General features: G+C 44.5%; 1 protein-coding gene across 2 annotated transcripts in view; it reads right to left on the bottom strand.

Moving 5' to 3' along the window:
• The window catches only part of LOC105259082 (titin), a 40,144-nt gene that overhangs the window by 11,168 nt on the left and 16,196 nt on the right, over positions 1-12,780 (bottom strand). For both annotated transcript variants that reach the window (XM_011270815.3, XM_025415374.1), the window contains exons 2-5: positions 7,627-7,739; positions 1,132-1,179; positions 405-872; positions 45-326 (exon numbers count right to left, since the gene is read on the bottom strand). In XM_011270815.3, the coding sequence (XP_011269117.2) occupies positions 45-326; positions 405-872; positions 1,132-1,179; positions 7,627-7,717 (889 nt within the window). In that variant the 5' untranslated portion in view covers positions 7,718-7,739. The remainder of the gene's footprint in view (positions 1-44; positions 327-404; positions 873-1,131; positions 1,180-7,626; positions 7,740-12,780) is intronic.

Raw genomic sequence — 12,780 nt, 5'->3', positions numbered from 1 at the left:
TTATAATACATCGCAACCATCAGTTATTACGTGAAATTACTTACCGCACTCGTATGTGGTCGGACAACATTCTCCTTCTGGTGGCGGTAAGGCCGTGCAATTCTTTCCGTGCGCTTGCATCGGCCTTCCGCAATCTTGCACCGCGCAAGCGATTTCACCTCCGAAGCAGTAACAATGCTCGCAAGGCTTATTCGAATAAATCAGATCACCGTCTTCGTAAACTTTATCCTCGTGATAACATTGAATGGGGGCGCCGGGAGGTGGAGTCGTGGTGATGATGAGCCCGGGGGTTGGACCAACCGTGGTACTAAGTTCCTCGTCATATTCTGCGCAAGTAATCAATAATTGCGAGCGAACGAAATAACAGAGAGCGAAATATCGCGAGAGAAAACGCAATTACTTACCGCAATCGTATTTGATTGGACAACACACGCCCGGTTGATAGACCGGTTTACATCCTGCCACTTGTAGAGTACATTCTTGCATGACGCATGTGGTTCTGTTTCGGATGCAGTAGCAAAGCTCGCAAGGATTATGATGCTCCACCGGCAGCATGGCGCCGTCCGGGTAAAATCTCTCATCGACGTGACATCCGTAATTATCGTGGAAGCCAACCGCCGAGGAATCCGCCGGTGCACTCGTTGTCGACGTCAAGAGTTGGACTGGTACTTCCGGACAAGTAATCACGGGGCAGCATTGATCCGGACGCTTTTCCACCGTGCAATCTTGGCCGATTGCTTTCGTGAATGGACATACCTTCAGGTAACACATTAGCATTCGATTGTGGCACGTGCAATTCAGACATGGTTCGCTCGTAGTGATCCTATCGCCTTCTTGATAACGCTGATAATTGAAGTAACATCCAGTAGTAGCTAGAGAATAGATAATTCAAAGTTAATAAATATGTCAAAAATCTAAACGCGATTATTATTTTCACGGACTCATGGAATGCATGTTTACTGAATAAATTTAAAACATTTCTCATACATCACGTATAGAAATAATTCATAATATTTGAGCTCTCTGATTAAAGCATGACACGTGCGGCTCCTCGATTAAACCGCGACACGATTAATATTGACGCGCGTATCGATTGATTAGACGCACCTAATACCTGCGTGATATACGTACCTCCATCATACTCTGCGACCTGCGTTGTATCCTGATCGTATACCGGCGCTGCAATCAAAGAAACATATATGTTATTAATGCTACAAGATTAAGCGCACCGCGATAGATAAGAGCTCGTACGCGGAATTAAAGTTAATGAAAAGGGATTACGCATAAAACGGGATTACGCCGAATATGCTCGGAAATTTGCAGGAGGGGGATGACGTCAATGTGTCTCCCGCGTGTAGTTTATCATAGTAATTACCAGCAGGACGCATTCTCTCTCTCTCTTTCGAGGGTGTATCGGGGCTTGACGCGGAACGAGTGGAAGCGTCATATGGCGCGAACACACGTGGACGAATTTTCATTAACACCCTCACCCTAGTCGAACGAGTTGTATAGCGAGTGCACAGAATACTGAATTCCCTTCGGCTCTCGGGTGTAATCCGACACGTACAACGTACAATGCGTATATATTTCCCACTCCATTTTCTTCTTATGTGACGTTCTTTCGCAATTTCTTTCGGAATTGAAGTGTCGCGTGCAGGACTTCGATTGTTCCTGAAACGTGACAGGATATTCTCCCGAGGTACAATCATCGAGATGTTTTAAAAATTGCACAATGGACCTTCTCCATTCGAGTCACTCTCGTTTTTTTTCTCGCTTTCGCCAAATTATATTCAACCATTTATTACATTCTAAAAACATTCTTAGTGCGACATCCGTGCAATATTATAGTAATTTTAATGAATTAATAAGATTCTTGTGGCAAATTACACGCCATGATTTGAAAATAATTTCAGAAAAATATAAATAAAAAAAAAGGAAATCACTTCAAAAAAATATAAATTAAAATTATAAGAACTTTAATTTTCCTCTCATATTAACAGAAAAATATGAAGAAAAATAATATCATGTATTTTAAAAAAATAATGAAACAAAAAATTTTTTCAATGAAAAGGAAATCTATTTTTTTCATTTATTTTCTATTTAAGAAATCGAATTTTTTACAACTCTATTCATAAGTTTTATAGAATGAGAAATGAGAATTCGAGAAATAGCATTCCGCGACACAGGCGATTTCCAATGAATCGAATTGTACCGGGAATCACGACGATCCAGGCTTCGGGTGAATGAAAGGCCCCTCGTCAATCCCACGAGTGAATCGGGACCCGAGCCGCGTGCCTCCACGTTATACGAGGAGCCATCACGTACGCGTGCACTGTGGCCTACCGAGACGATTCTTGTCTCGCATAATGGTCGGGTTAAATTATTACGTTGCACCTTCCTACGGAGAGAGACCACGGTCAAGGTGTCGTGTAATCCCGATTGTAATCTCCGTACGTGTTCTTCATTGTGCGTGCGCTAACTACGACACTCTTGCACAATACAATTATTCAACAGACAAGCGCGGCGGCATACGCGGCGCTTATAATTGAACGCATGATGAAATGATCAAGACCAGGATCGATCGATAAAAGCTGCTTATCCGGGACTTCGATACCGCCGAGACATTGAAAAGGGGATATATTTATTACGAGGATAATCGTCGATGATTCGACTTCTTTTTTTAGAGCCAACGAAGCAACGTGTCGCATCCTCCGAACGGTCCGTCGAGTCTTACGATACGCACCAAAAACCGAGCGTCTGCTTTTTGCCGCGCAAGCGAGCATTTCCTTCGCTTCTTCTCGGTTCACTGGCGAACGATAAATTACCGTCGGCGAACTAACGGGACGATCATTGAGTACGACTGGGAAGATGCTGGCAAAAAGTTGCGACGCATTTCGACTGTGGTAACGGAGGATAGCATCGTGATGAAGCGCGATGATCTCGATCGACACAATCGATGTACGTTACCGATCCCACGTACGTTCCGACACTTGTTTCTTATTCTCTCTCTGATCGAGAAACGCACCGCGATCGCGAGTTCTTTTCCTTGGAAGAAACAGCGAGAGTCGTTCGATAAATCTCGCGCAGCGAGATAATGTTCCGCGCTTCGGATAAAAATACGGTTTCGAATAAAACGCGTCGTATAAAGCCGCGTGCATCGACCAAGGTACGTTCTAATGCCGGACTATCTCCTTCTTTCTTTCTCTCTCTCCCTCTCTCCGAGTTGTACCTCGAGAAGGGAACGCGGACCCTAAATCAATCTTGATCGCGTAGAAAAAAAAGCGACGTGGGAGTTTATCGGTATCAACAATAAACGCATCTTCCCTCGAATATAATTTCCGCGCGCGAGATTTATACGCTCCTCTCGGCCGCCTCGCTCGTAATCGAGGACAGAGAATCGCGCGTATACACGTACATATATATATACACGCAAACATACACATATTTTATATATATCTCGAGGAATCGCGGGGAGAGTCATTATGTAAGTCGACGTACTCGCCGAGAGAGTCCTCCCGTTTCCTCTCCGGCCTCCGCTTCCTTTCTCGCAATTGTCTCGCTCGGAGAGCGACCCTCTCGGTCCCTCTCTCGCCAAGTGTCTCGACCTGACCCCGTCCCTTTCTCCGCGTCTGAGCGCGAACGATGCTATTACACTGCAGGAGAGTGCGCTTGCGCTCGCGTTATGAAATCATCCCCGGCGGCCTTGCCTCGCGAAAGTTCATTACCATCAACCGCACACGGTCCGATGAACACCTGGCACCGCAGCCGACCCCCGGTCTATTGCGTGCACGAAATCCTGCATTACGCATCCTCCAAGGACGCGGTTTCCTTCACCGCGCTCCCCGGGTCGGCCTATACTCAACGTTGATGAAAAAAATGATGGAATAATTTCATCCCCCGTTGCGTGAGATGAGAAAAAAAAATTGTCTCTCGCGTCGTGACATTTTCCCTCCGCGTCGAAGATTCATCTCGCTCGCGGAAGTTACGCAACTCGGATAATTTTATCGAAGCTAATTCAGATTACGAGTTGAAAAATGACGAGCGTTGCTTGTATCGGCGCGAGTGTTAATGCCAATGTCACGGCGATCGAGAAGGTAACGCCGTGGAAACCTGGCCGACCGGTTTCTGGCGTAATACGCGCCGCCGCGTGTATATTTCTTAGCATGCGATCCCCACTCCTCCTTTCGAGGACAATCATAAATTATGTTCTCCCAATCGCGGGATCGAGTTCATTGCCGCTTCCTATATTATGAGGCGAGTCCGCGCGCCGTTAGGTCCGGTAATGAGAATAATTCCCGGACGAAAGAAACGCTCGTTTCCGATAAGGGACTCGGGATCTCTGAACCGCGATTCACTTCGCTGCACGAGAATGTCCCGTGTACGTGTGTTGGCTCTAGCGGGCATTGAACGCGATACCGCGTGAAACCCGTCCTTAAATTGCTCCGCGCGAAAGCGAAACACCCCCCATTTTCCAAAACGAATTAACGCGACCGATTTAATCCGCGTCACGCTGACGTTGCACCCACGCGTTCCGTTATATCCTTCGTCGGATGACCGCCGCTGACCTCGCCGTCTCAATAAGTAGTCAAGAAGGTACACAGACGAGGGAGAAGGAGAGACGAGAGAAGAGGACGGGAGACTGGAGTCCTCTTACTATGTACCGGTTACAACAGATCCTTTCTATACCCTCTTATCTCGCGAGAGCTCTTTCCTCGTCTGAATTGACGGCGCGAAATGTATTCGCACTCGCTATTAAAAACGCATTAGATCGAGTCACCTCAAAACCCTCATTGTTCCGCTCTCGAGTACAAGACTTTACATACATCTCCGACAATTCGATTTAATTGTAAAATCGAGAGATTGAGATCTGTCATTTTTTTATAAAAGCCTTTCGCACATACACATATATATACACTTATCGATCAGCTTGTACAATCGCGTCTCTTGCGCGAAAAATAATTGAGCGCACTTAACAGACGCGTAACTGTACGCGATCCCACATAACACATGTCTCGTCGCATTTTTATGCACTCCGGCTGCGTTATCTCCGGATTCTCTTCCGAGACGGGCTCGTCGCGAAAAAGTCCGATGATGCTCGACGATAACGACACTTTGCTAGACATTAGGCATAAATATGGAACGCCTCAGGGGTCAGGTGCGACCCCGTGGCGGACGACGATGTACGTGAACCGTAAGTGGTGAACGGTGAGGTACGCGGTCAGTGACATCCCGACGTGGGCACGCCGAGACTGACTACACCTCGGGGCTTACAGGTTTGACCAGAATTCACACAGCATCGCGTAGCTGCAGCCGCGGAGGAACCGCTACGCGAGCGGACAGCTGTGTCTCAAACGCATCTCTTTTTTTTTTTTTCTTCCGGCTTTGAATCATTTTCGAGTGGGGCATTTCGAAATTGATTTCTGTATTTGTTCCTAAAAGATCTCTTTGAAGATCGCATTTCCCCTTCTTGAACGTAAGAAATAATTTTTTGTTTGAATTATGAAGGCGACAAAATGGAAAGAGAAAGAGGAAGAGTAAAATAAATTCGCGAGCCGATGTCAAAATTTTATATCTCACTGAAGTGATATCTATGATACTTTGCCAACTGTCGTATTTCTTGTCGCGCATAGTAATGATATCGTGTAAACGTGTAACAATTTGATGCGCGAGAAATTGCAAGGGGTGAGAATGGCACGTGATTTTCCAGCGCAATTCAATCTGATATATCAAGTGGATTCCGATAATCTCAAAACAGATCCGAGAAGAATGTTACAAAAGGACGGATAAATCTTTTTTGCAATGAAAACCCGCTGCATCCTATCCAAGTCGGCAATGTTCCTGATTTCCTTTGAATGCGAACGTCTCGCACAAATGCCCGCTGTCACAAGGAAGATACATAGTCCGGTAAAACTTGTCCGTCGTCTGATGAATCGCCGGTGATCGAGCGCGTCAATCTCGATCGTCCTTGCTGTCTGCTCGAGAAAAGCTTGAGAAACAAAAAAAAGGACACGAGAGAGAAAGAGTCACAGAATCGCCAGGCTATTTCCGGGGTGAGAAAAAAGGAGAAGGAAAAAAACAGAGAGAGGGAGAGAAGACACGCCGAGCGAGTCGCGGAATTCAATCGATCCCGTCCGTTTAACCACACCTGCTCTTCGTTGAAGCACCGACGGCCGATTGATGAAGGGGAGAAGCAAAACTGACGCATCCTCAATAAGCCTTCATTGACGATGCAACGTTTTTGCATGCGGCCATGTTCGTATCGTGTATTTCCGAGAACACTCCTCTATCTATCGATCGATCGATCGATCGTCGTGAGCGCTTGGCGCAAAATAGATTCGACTTCTTTGAATATCCTTTTCCCTTGACCGCAAGAAAAATTACTTTCTCGAATAACGAATTACGAGAACGATGAATTCTTTTTTTTTTTTTCGATTTTTCATGTTGAAATATGTCTTATTTGCGGTCGATCGCGTGCGATATAATCTCGCATTATTTTTCTCCGGAAATAATTCATAATTCGCGACAATTTAAAATTCGCTTTAATCAAATCATTTGATTTTGTTATCAGTAGCAGGACCTACAGGTCCCGATAGGAGACCAAGCGTACCGTTTGAAACCTGCTCGACGTAAAGGGAAGAAGCTCCGCGCGATACTTCGCGGAACGAGGTCTTACGAGGATAGGAAGGAGACGCGACCGACCGCCCGAAGGCGACCTGAGAATGGTCGAAGAACGAATATGGTGTGCCAGGTCCATGGGAAAGCACCTTGGGCCCCGACACAGCCGGTGCCAGAGGTGAGCATTATGAGATAATGTTCTCTCTCTCTCTTTCTTCGTCGTTGGAGAAGAAGGGAGGCGTACGCGGATAGGTTCGACGGCCTGACAGAACGTGGCTCGCTCATTCAAACATTGGTCGGCCGATTCTGCGTTAGTCACACCGGGAGAATACGAAGAAAGAGCGATCGCGGAAGTGTTCGTCTCTCTCCGATTCTCTCTCTGATTTTCAGAAATTAATTTCAACGCATGGCATATACATTCACGCTCGATTTAGACCTCTTTCTTCTCGCGTCTCTTTTGTAATTTCGAGAAATAACACGGTACTCGGTTCTATCTACCATCCGAGAAACGTTGCTTTGATAGGCTCGCTATTTGTTTTTTTTTGTCGTTCGAAAAACTAGATTCTATCGTAAATTTCTATGAGCAAAACATACTCGAGAAGCTAATCTCATCTTCATCGAGATTACTTTTGCTCTCTATTACCGCAATACCCGACTTCTTGTCGGCGTTTCTCCGTCGATCGTGAAAGAGAGTAAAACAATATCGGTGGAAACGAAAGCATTTTTTTTTTACGATTCGTAATACATTTTGCCGCATGTATGGATGGATTCCGGAATGTATCCGAATTATAATCCGGCTCCTCCAACCGAAGCAAAGATAATCGCGTCTTCGGGCAAGCGAAAATATTTCTTCCCCGTCTCCCATTTCCTCTCGTGGGAGTCCGCGTTCACGGTCTTTCTATCAAATAAATGACTCACGTTTTATACGGCGGCTCAAGCGTGTCCGAGGCGTCGGAGCCAGACGAAAGAAAGGGAGATAGAAGCGTACCGAGTATTTGTGCAAAAACTTACCAGAATGCGTGGATCGTGACGCCAGCAGTAGGACGGCGGCCAGCCAGAGGATTATCTCGCGTCTACAAAGCGCGGCGTTCAACGCCGACATGTCGGCACTCTTCTTCCGTACCCTAAAACACGTAAATGATGCTTTCGTTAGTTTGTATTACTCATGCAAATATAAACTGTAAGTTCCAAGCCTCTCAAAGTCGCTTTGCATATAATAATCAAAGTAGAAGGCAATCCTTATGAAATTTATTTAAATGGATAGAAAGTCGAATAAAATTATCTATTATTATTTAAAAGCCAGAACATTCCCTCGAAAATATCTTATTAGCATTTAGATGTAATTGATTTAACAACAAGTTTACTTGAGATCGCGCGAAATTATTTTTTAAATATGAAATAAATTATATAGTTATCATATGTATAATCGTCAACAAGTAAATAATATTAAATCATTTCGAAACGTAAACATGGATCATCTTGTATCGGTCATCTCCCCTGCATTGCGTGACAAATGCAATCGTCCTGAGTATCTGCTTATAGCTCCAAGTTAAACCTACTCAGACAGCTTTGCGAGTTTTTTCGCGTTATTTACATACGTAAAAGTTCAACGAACCATTGTACGCTTATCTATTCTATCGTAGCTCTACTCAACCTCTACAGAAATGTATTTATCTCGTTGCGAGACATTCTGCCATATAATTGTCGCCTTGACTTGACAAATCAACAACGACTCTGGTATCGAATCAGATTTATCTTAACACTTCGATCGATCTCGCGCTTGTAAAATATCAATTGAATAGTGGATATTGTTGTCTTATAATCAGAATTTAATATAAAAGAGGATCAAAAGCGATTGAATTCTAGCGAGATTTAATCGGCGGTCGAGATAGAAGTTCCCTTCAGGTGTACAATATATTACAATGTCAGAGTCAAGACAGTTTGCGACGCGAGAAAACACTTGCGACGTCGCGGCGGGAGGCTAAATGCGATTCGTCCGTCTACTTGAAGCGCGAACCGGCTGTGAGAGAGGCGTGGGTGCGTGGGAATGAGCACGCGTATTTGCAGACTATGTTATGTGTGCTCAACACGCTCTGTGCCAGGCACTGGCCGTGATTGCTGGACGGAGCGATAGCCTCTCGGACCCTTGATAAAAGAGAGGAGGAGAAAAGGATTTGTAATAAAAAAAAAGTTCATTTTTCAAGCGGAAGCGCCATAAAATCAAGCGCCGGCGCGTTTCGCGTTGCGAGAGAAGATCGTATCTTGAGCTTCCCGACCGAAAGAGATTACTCGGAGTAGCCGTCGACTACGCCGGTAAACGCGATAGATGAGGAAGAGAGAAAAATGAGAAGAATTCCCTTGCGTACAGGAAGAAAACTTTGGCGGCGCATACCAGCCGCACGACAGCGGCCTAATACAAAGCGGTACCGAGAGATAAAAGAGAGAGGCGCACGCGCGCGCATAGGTAGTTTCTCTTCTACCTGTCGACTTCATCTTTTCCCCTACGTGTATATTTCCCCTCCGTCACTCCTCTCCCCCGAGCAACGCATCCACCGGCAGCTCATTGTAATCCGGGGAAGGGAAGAGGAGGAGGAAGAGGAGAAGAAGAAGAAGAAAAAGAAGAGGAGGAAGAAGAAGAAGAAGCAATGTGAGAGAGCCGCGACACCTAAACTCGCGCTGGCTCGTTAACGTTCGTTTCATGCTAGCCGCGTTGTAAATTACATTCCGACCGATCGTAATGAATCTCGCGCCAATGGATAAATCCGCGAGATATTTTTCAGCGCGACTAGACGCGCCAATTGCGAACTCGGAGCAATGCGCCGCGAAGCAACGGGGACTCTTACGTCATTGTGTATTCACGGGACGGTCTATTGAACGGGGGAATTCGGTGAATGGGCGCAATACCGTCAATACTGCTGGCGCGTACACTTTTAACATCTTTAGTCAAAGTGCTCGAGTACCGTGCAAAGTCCGAGACGCTCGTTCTTGGGATTCCTTCCGCGAGAACTTTGAGAAATGCACGCTGCGTCTTGTGCAGCTGTAACTTCTATTCGCGGTAGTAAAACAGGGCGCTCGTAACGTCTAAATTTGCATGGTCTAGAATTTTACAAATAATAAAGGTATAAGACTCGAAATATAAAATTAACAAATTAGTTTCAATAGCAATACGAGTCGAGCGTCGATGTTATAACACATTTATTTATTTCTTATACAATAAAAAAGCAAGAAACAAATAAAAATAAAAAAGAAGGAATAGCGAACGTTTCGACCCTATTTTTTAGATCATCTTCAGCGCAAATGTAATGATGTGATAAAATCTAATATCTGAATCGATTAGATAGGGTGCCGTTCAAAGTAATACTAAATGTCTGGGCATCTCATTATTTTGACGATGTCTATGTAAAATAAAAGTGAAATAAGATAAATGGATAATGTAAACTAATATAAACATAGATGGAAATAAATATTAAAATTTAACGTGAAAAGATTAAAAAGATGCAAAGATTTAAATGTCCATTTTGAAAAAAATTTAAATAAATATAAACTGAACATAGAATCAAAAAGGAATAAAAATTAAATGATTAAAGAAATCAGAAGTTAAAACTATGAAATTGAGACATACTTCCAGGTATCGAAGACAAACCGACAAACCGACAAACCGAGGAGACGAATGGGAACAAATCAACATCTCCAAAGACAAAGAACGATTAGTCTTTAACAGATAGATGTGACTTATTTATAAACGGTAAAATGAGTCACAAATGATATATAAACATAAGTAAAGTCGCAGACCTATTTGTTATGATAGAAAACTATGTTAAATTTTTGGCAAGTTGTTTACAATATTTAAATAAATTTCTGGTAAACGTTCAATATCCGTTTACAAATTTAAATCATTTTTTTGCCTTTTTATATATAGCATTTCAGAAATCAATCTTTTACTCAAAAATGGTTCCCGATCTGAAATCTTCCCAATTAAAGGCATGATCAGAACCAACCCTGTGATTAGTGATGACAGATCACAGGTCACATCATCACATTTGCGCTGAAGATGACCTAAAAATAGAGTCGAAACGTTCGTTATCCTTTCTTTTTTATTTGTTTCTTACTTTTTTATTGTATAATAAATAAATAAATGTGTTATAATATCGACGCTCGACTCGTATTGCTATTGAAACTAATTTTCTAGATTTTTATTTCCCTTTTGTTCGCTTCCACCATACGCTATGTCATAATATTTTCTCATTTCTATACATGTGTATATAGCTTTAAAGTTACTCGAAAATTATTAAAGATATATTATTCTGAATTACGACTCAGATATCGTGTTCTACGTGTAATTTTAATAAATAAAGTCTGTTGAATAAATTGAAACAAATACTCGATGCTCGCGAAATATCGATCAGTTGATTTAACGAGTGTAAAAATGCATTTGATCGATTAATTTTTCACATCTCTTACTTCGCGACTATCCCAGTAGCCCGATAGAGTCGCACTATCGCTCTCGTATCACGTTCGGTGCGTGAGTGACACGCGGGTCGCGTTCGCAACCCAGAAACGACACACCCGTGCGGTGACGCGTTATGAATGGAAATATCGGTCTGACAATGTGTGGCCCGGCTCCATTCTCATCTCTTTGTCTCTTTTTCTCTCCGTCTCATTCCTTCGGCACGATCGGCATTCGCGTCGATTCATCCTCATTCGTCGCCAGGTGCATTACTTTCCATCTTGCTCGTCCAGGAGCAGTAGGCGCGTCCGTCGAACCGAGACTAATTCCACTTGCGCTCTCGACACGGCCGCGCCGCGACGGAAGGCACCGTGTCTTCAGGATGCATCGCGTTTATAAAGCGCGACGTGCATCCAAGTGCATCGTTGCCGAGTCCGGCACTGGTTTGTCGCGTCAATAAATTTACGTTCGATCCGGTCGTAATTGCCAACGATGACATCTTCCGGTTACAGCACGCGCGCGATCATCGATCGTGCGTGTTACATATGTATACGATCATCATCGACTCTCCGGATCCCTCTAACTCGAGTGGCTCGAGCTCGTAACTCGAGGGACGCTCTCTTCACCCTCTCGGATTAATCAATTATATTTCACGACGGTTAAATAATGAGAAATTGCTCGAAATATAGAGAGGTGTTTTCCGACTCGACGGATCGCAACGTCTGAAAGTAATACTTCATGCTCTAAATCTCGATTCTTTTCCATCGTAGATTTTTTTTCAAGCATCGTATTAGACTGTAAATCAATATTATTTAGAGAGATGTCATCTAGAAATATTACCATTGATTTCCCGGCACGTTCATTCCGACTCAACGCTAAAGTATCGGGAGAAAAAGAGAATTTTCCAGAGACACGTAAAAAGCTAAAGCGAAGAGAGACACGCTCGATTTTACTTTCGCGCCCGTGCGATTAATTACCTCGGTCGGACGAAACTCGGAACAGACAGGTAATTCGCTCTCGGCAACAACAACGAGAGTGAGCGGTGCGTTCAACGTCACGGCAAAGTAAGGCGAACGCCTCCGCTCTAATTAATCCACTAATTAATGCGTCGTGATTATCCCGCGAATGATTATCGCGCGAATGTATTACATCCTGGCGTATTCGCGCTGAGGTAACCATCTCTCGTCGTACCAACAACAGTAACGATCGCTATCGGGCTCCTGCAACCGCAACGGGATCCTTTTCGCGTGCGGTTTCCGCCGATGGCGAACCATTCATTGAATTGTGGATAGCGGCAAATTAATTGTTATTAGTATTCGCTGTTGTTCGTTGCCGATCGGGCCGCCGGTGTCACGGGGTTAGGGTCAAGTTCAAAGGCTAGTCCGCCTTGTCCGCGCTTAGCAACGAGATGGTAACGATAACGATCGTCGGGGGAGAGAAGAGCCATCGCTTGCCGGAGAGATAACAGCCGGTCGTGCGATAATTGCGGCAACGGAGGAGTTTGGCTCGTACGGAGGAGAGGGTACGGAAAAGCGCAGCTCGAGCTAGGTGCACCCACGGGGCCTCGACACAGAGGCCGGGGTGCAGGCTGGTGGCAGAGGTTCCGTTACAGCCTGGAGGCTGCGTCCGTTCACCATTACCGAGGAACGCGGAATATGATTACCTTCACCTGAGAACAAACTCCTTATACAAGTACGAGCGACCGCTGAAAGGGGAAC

Source organism: Camponotus floridanus, unplaced genomic scaffold (assembly GCF_003227725.1).
Source record: "Camponotus floridanus strain SB8 unplaced genomic scaffold, Cflo_v7.5 scaffold12, whole genome shotgun sequence".
Lineage (NCBI taxonomy): Eukaryota > Metazoa > Arthropoda > Insecta > Hymenoptera > Formicidae > Camponotus > Camponotus floridanus.
Note: the sequence above shows the minus strand (reverse complement) of the source record. Positions and strands in the feature narration are given on the sequence as shown.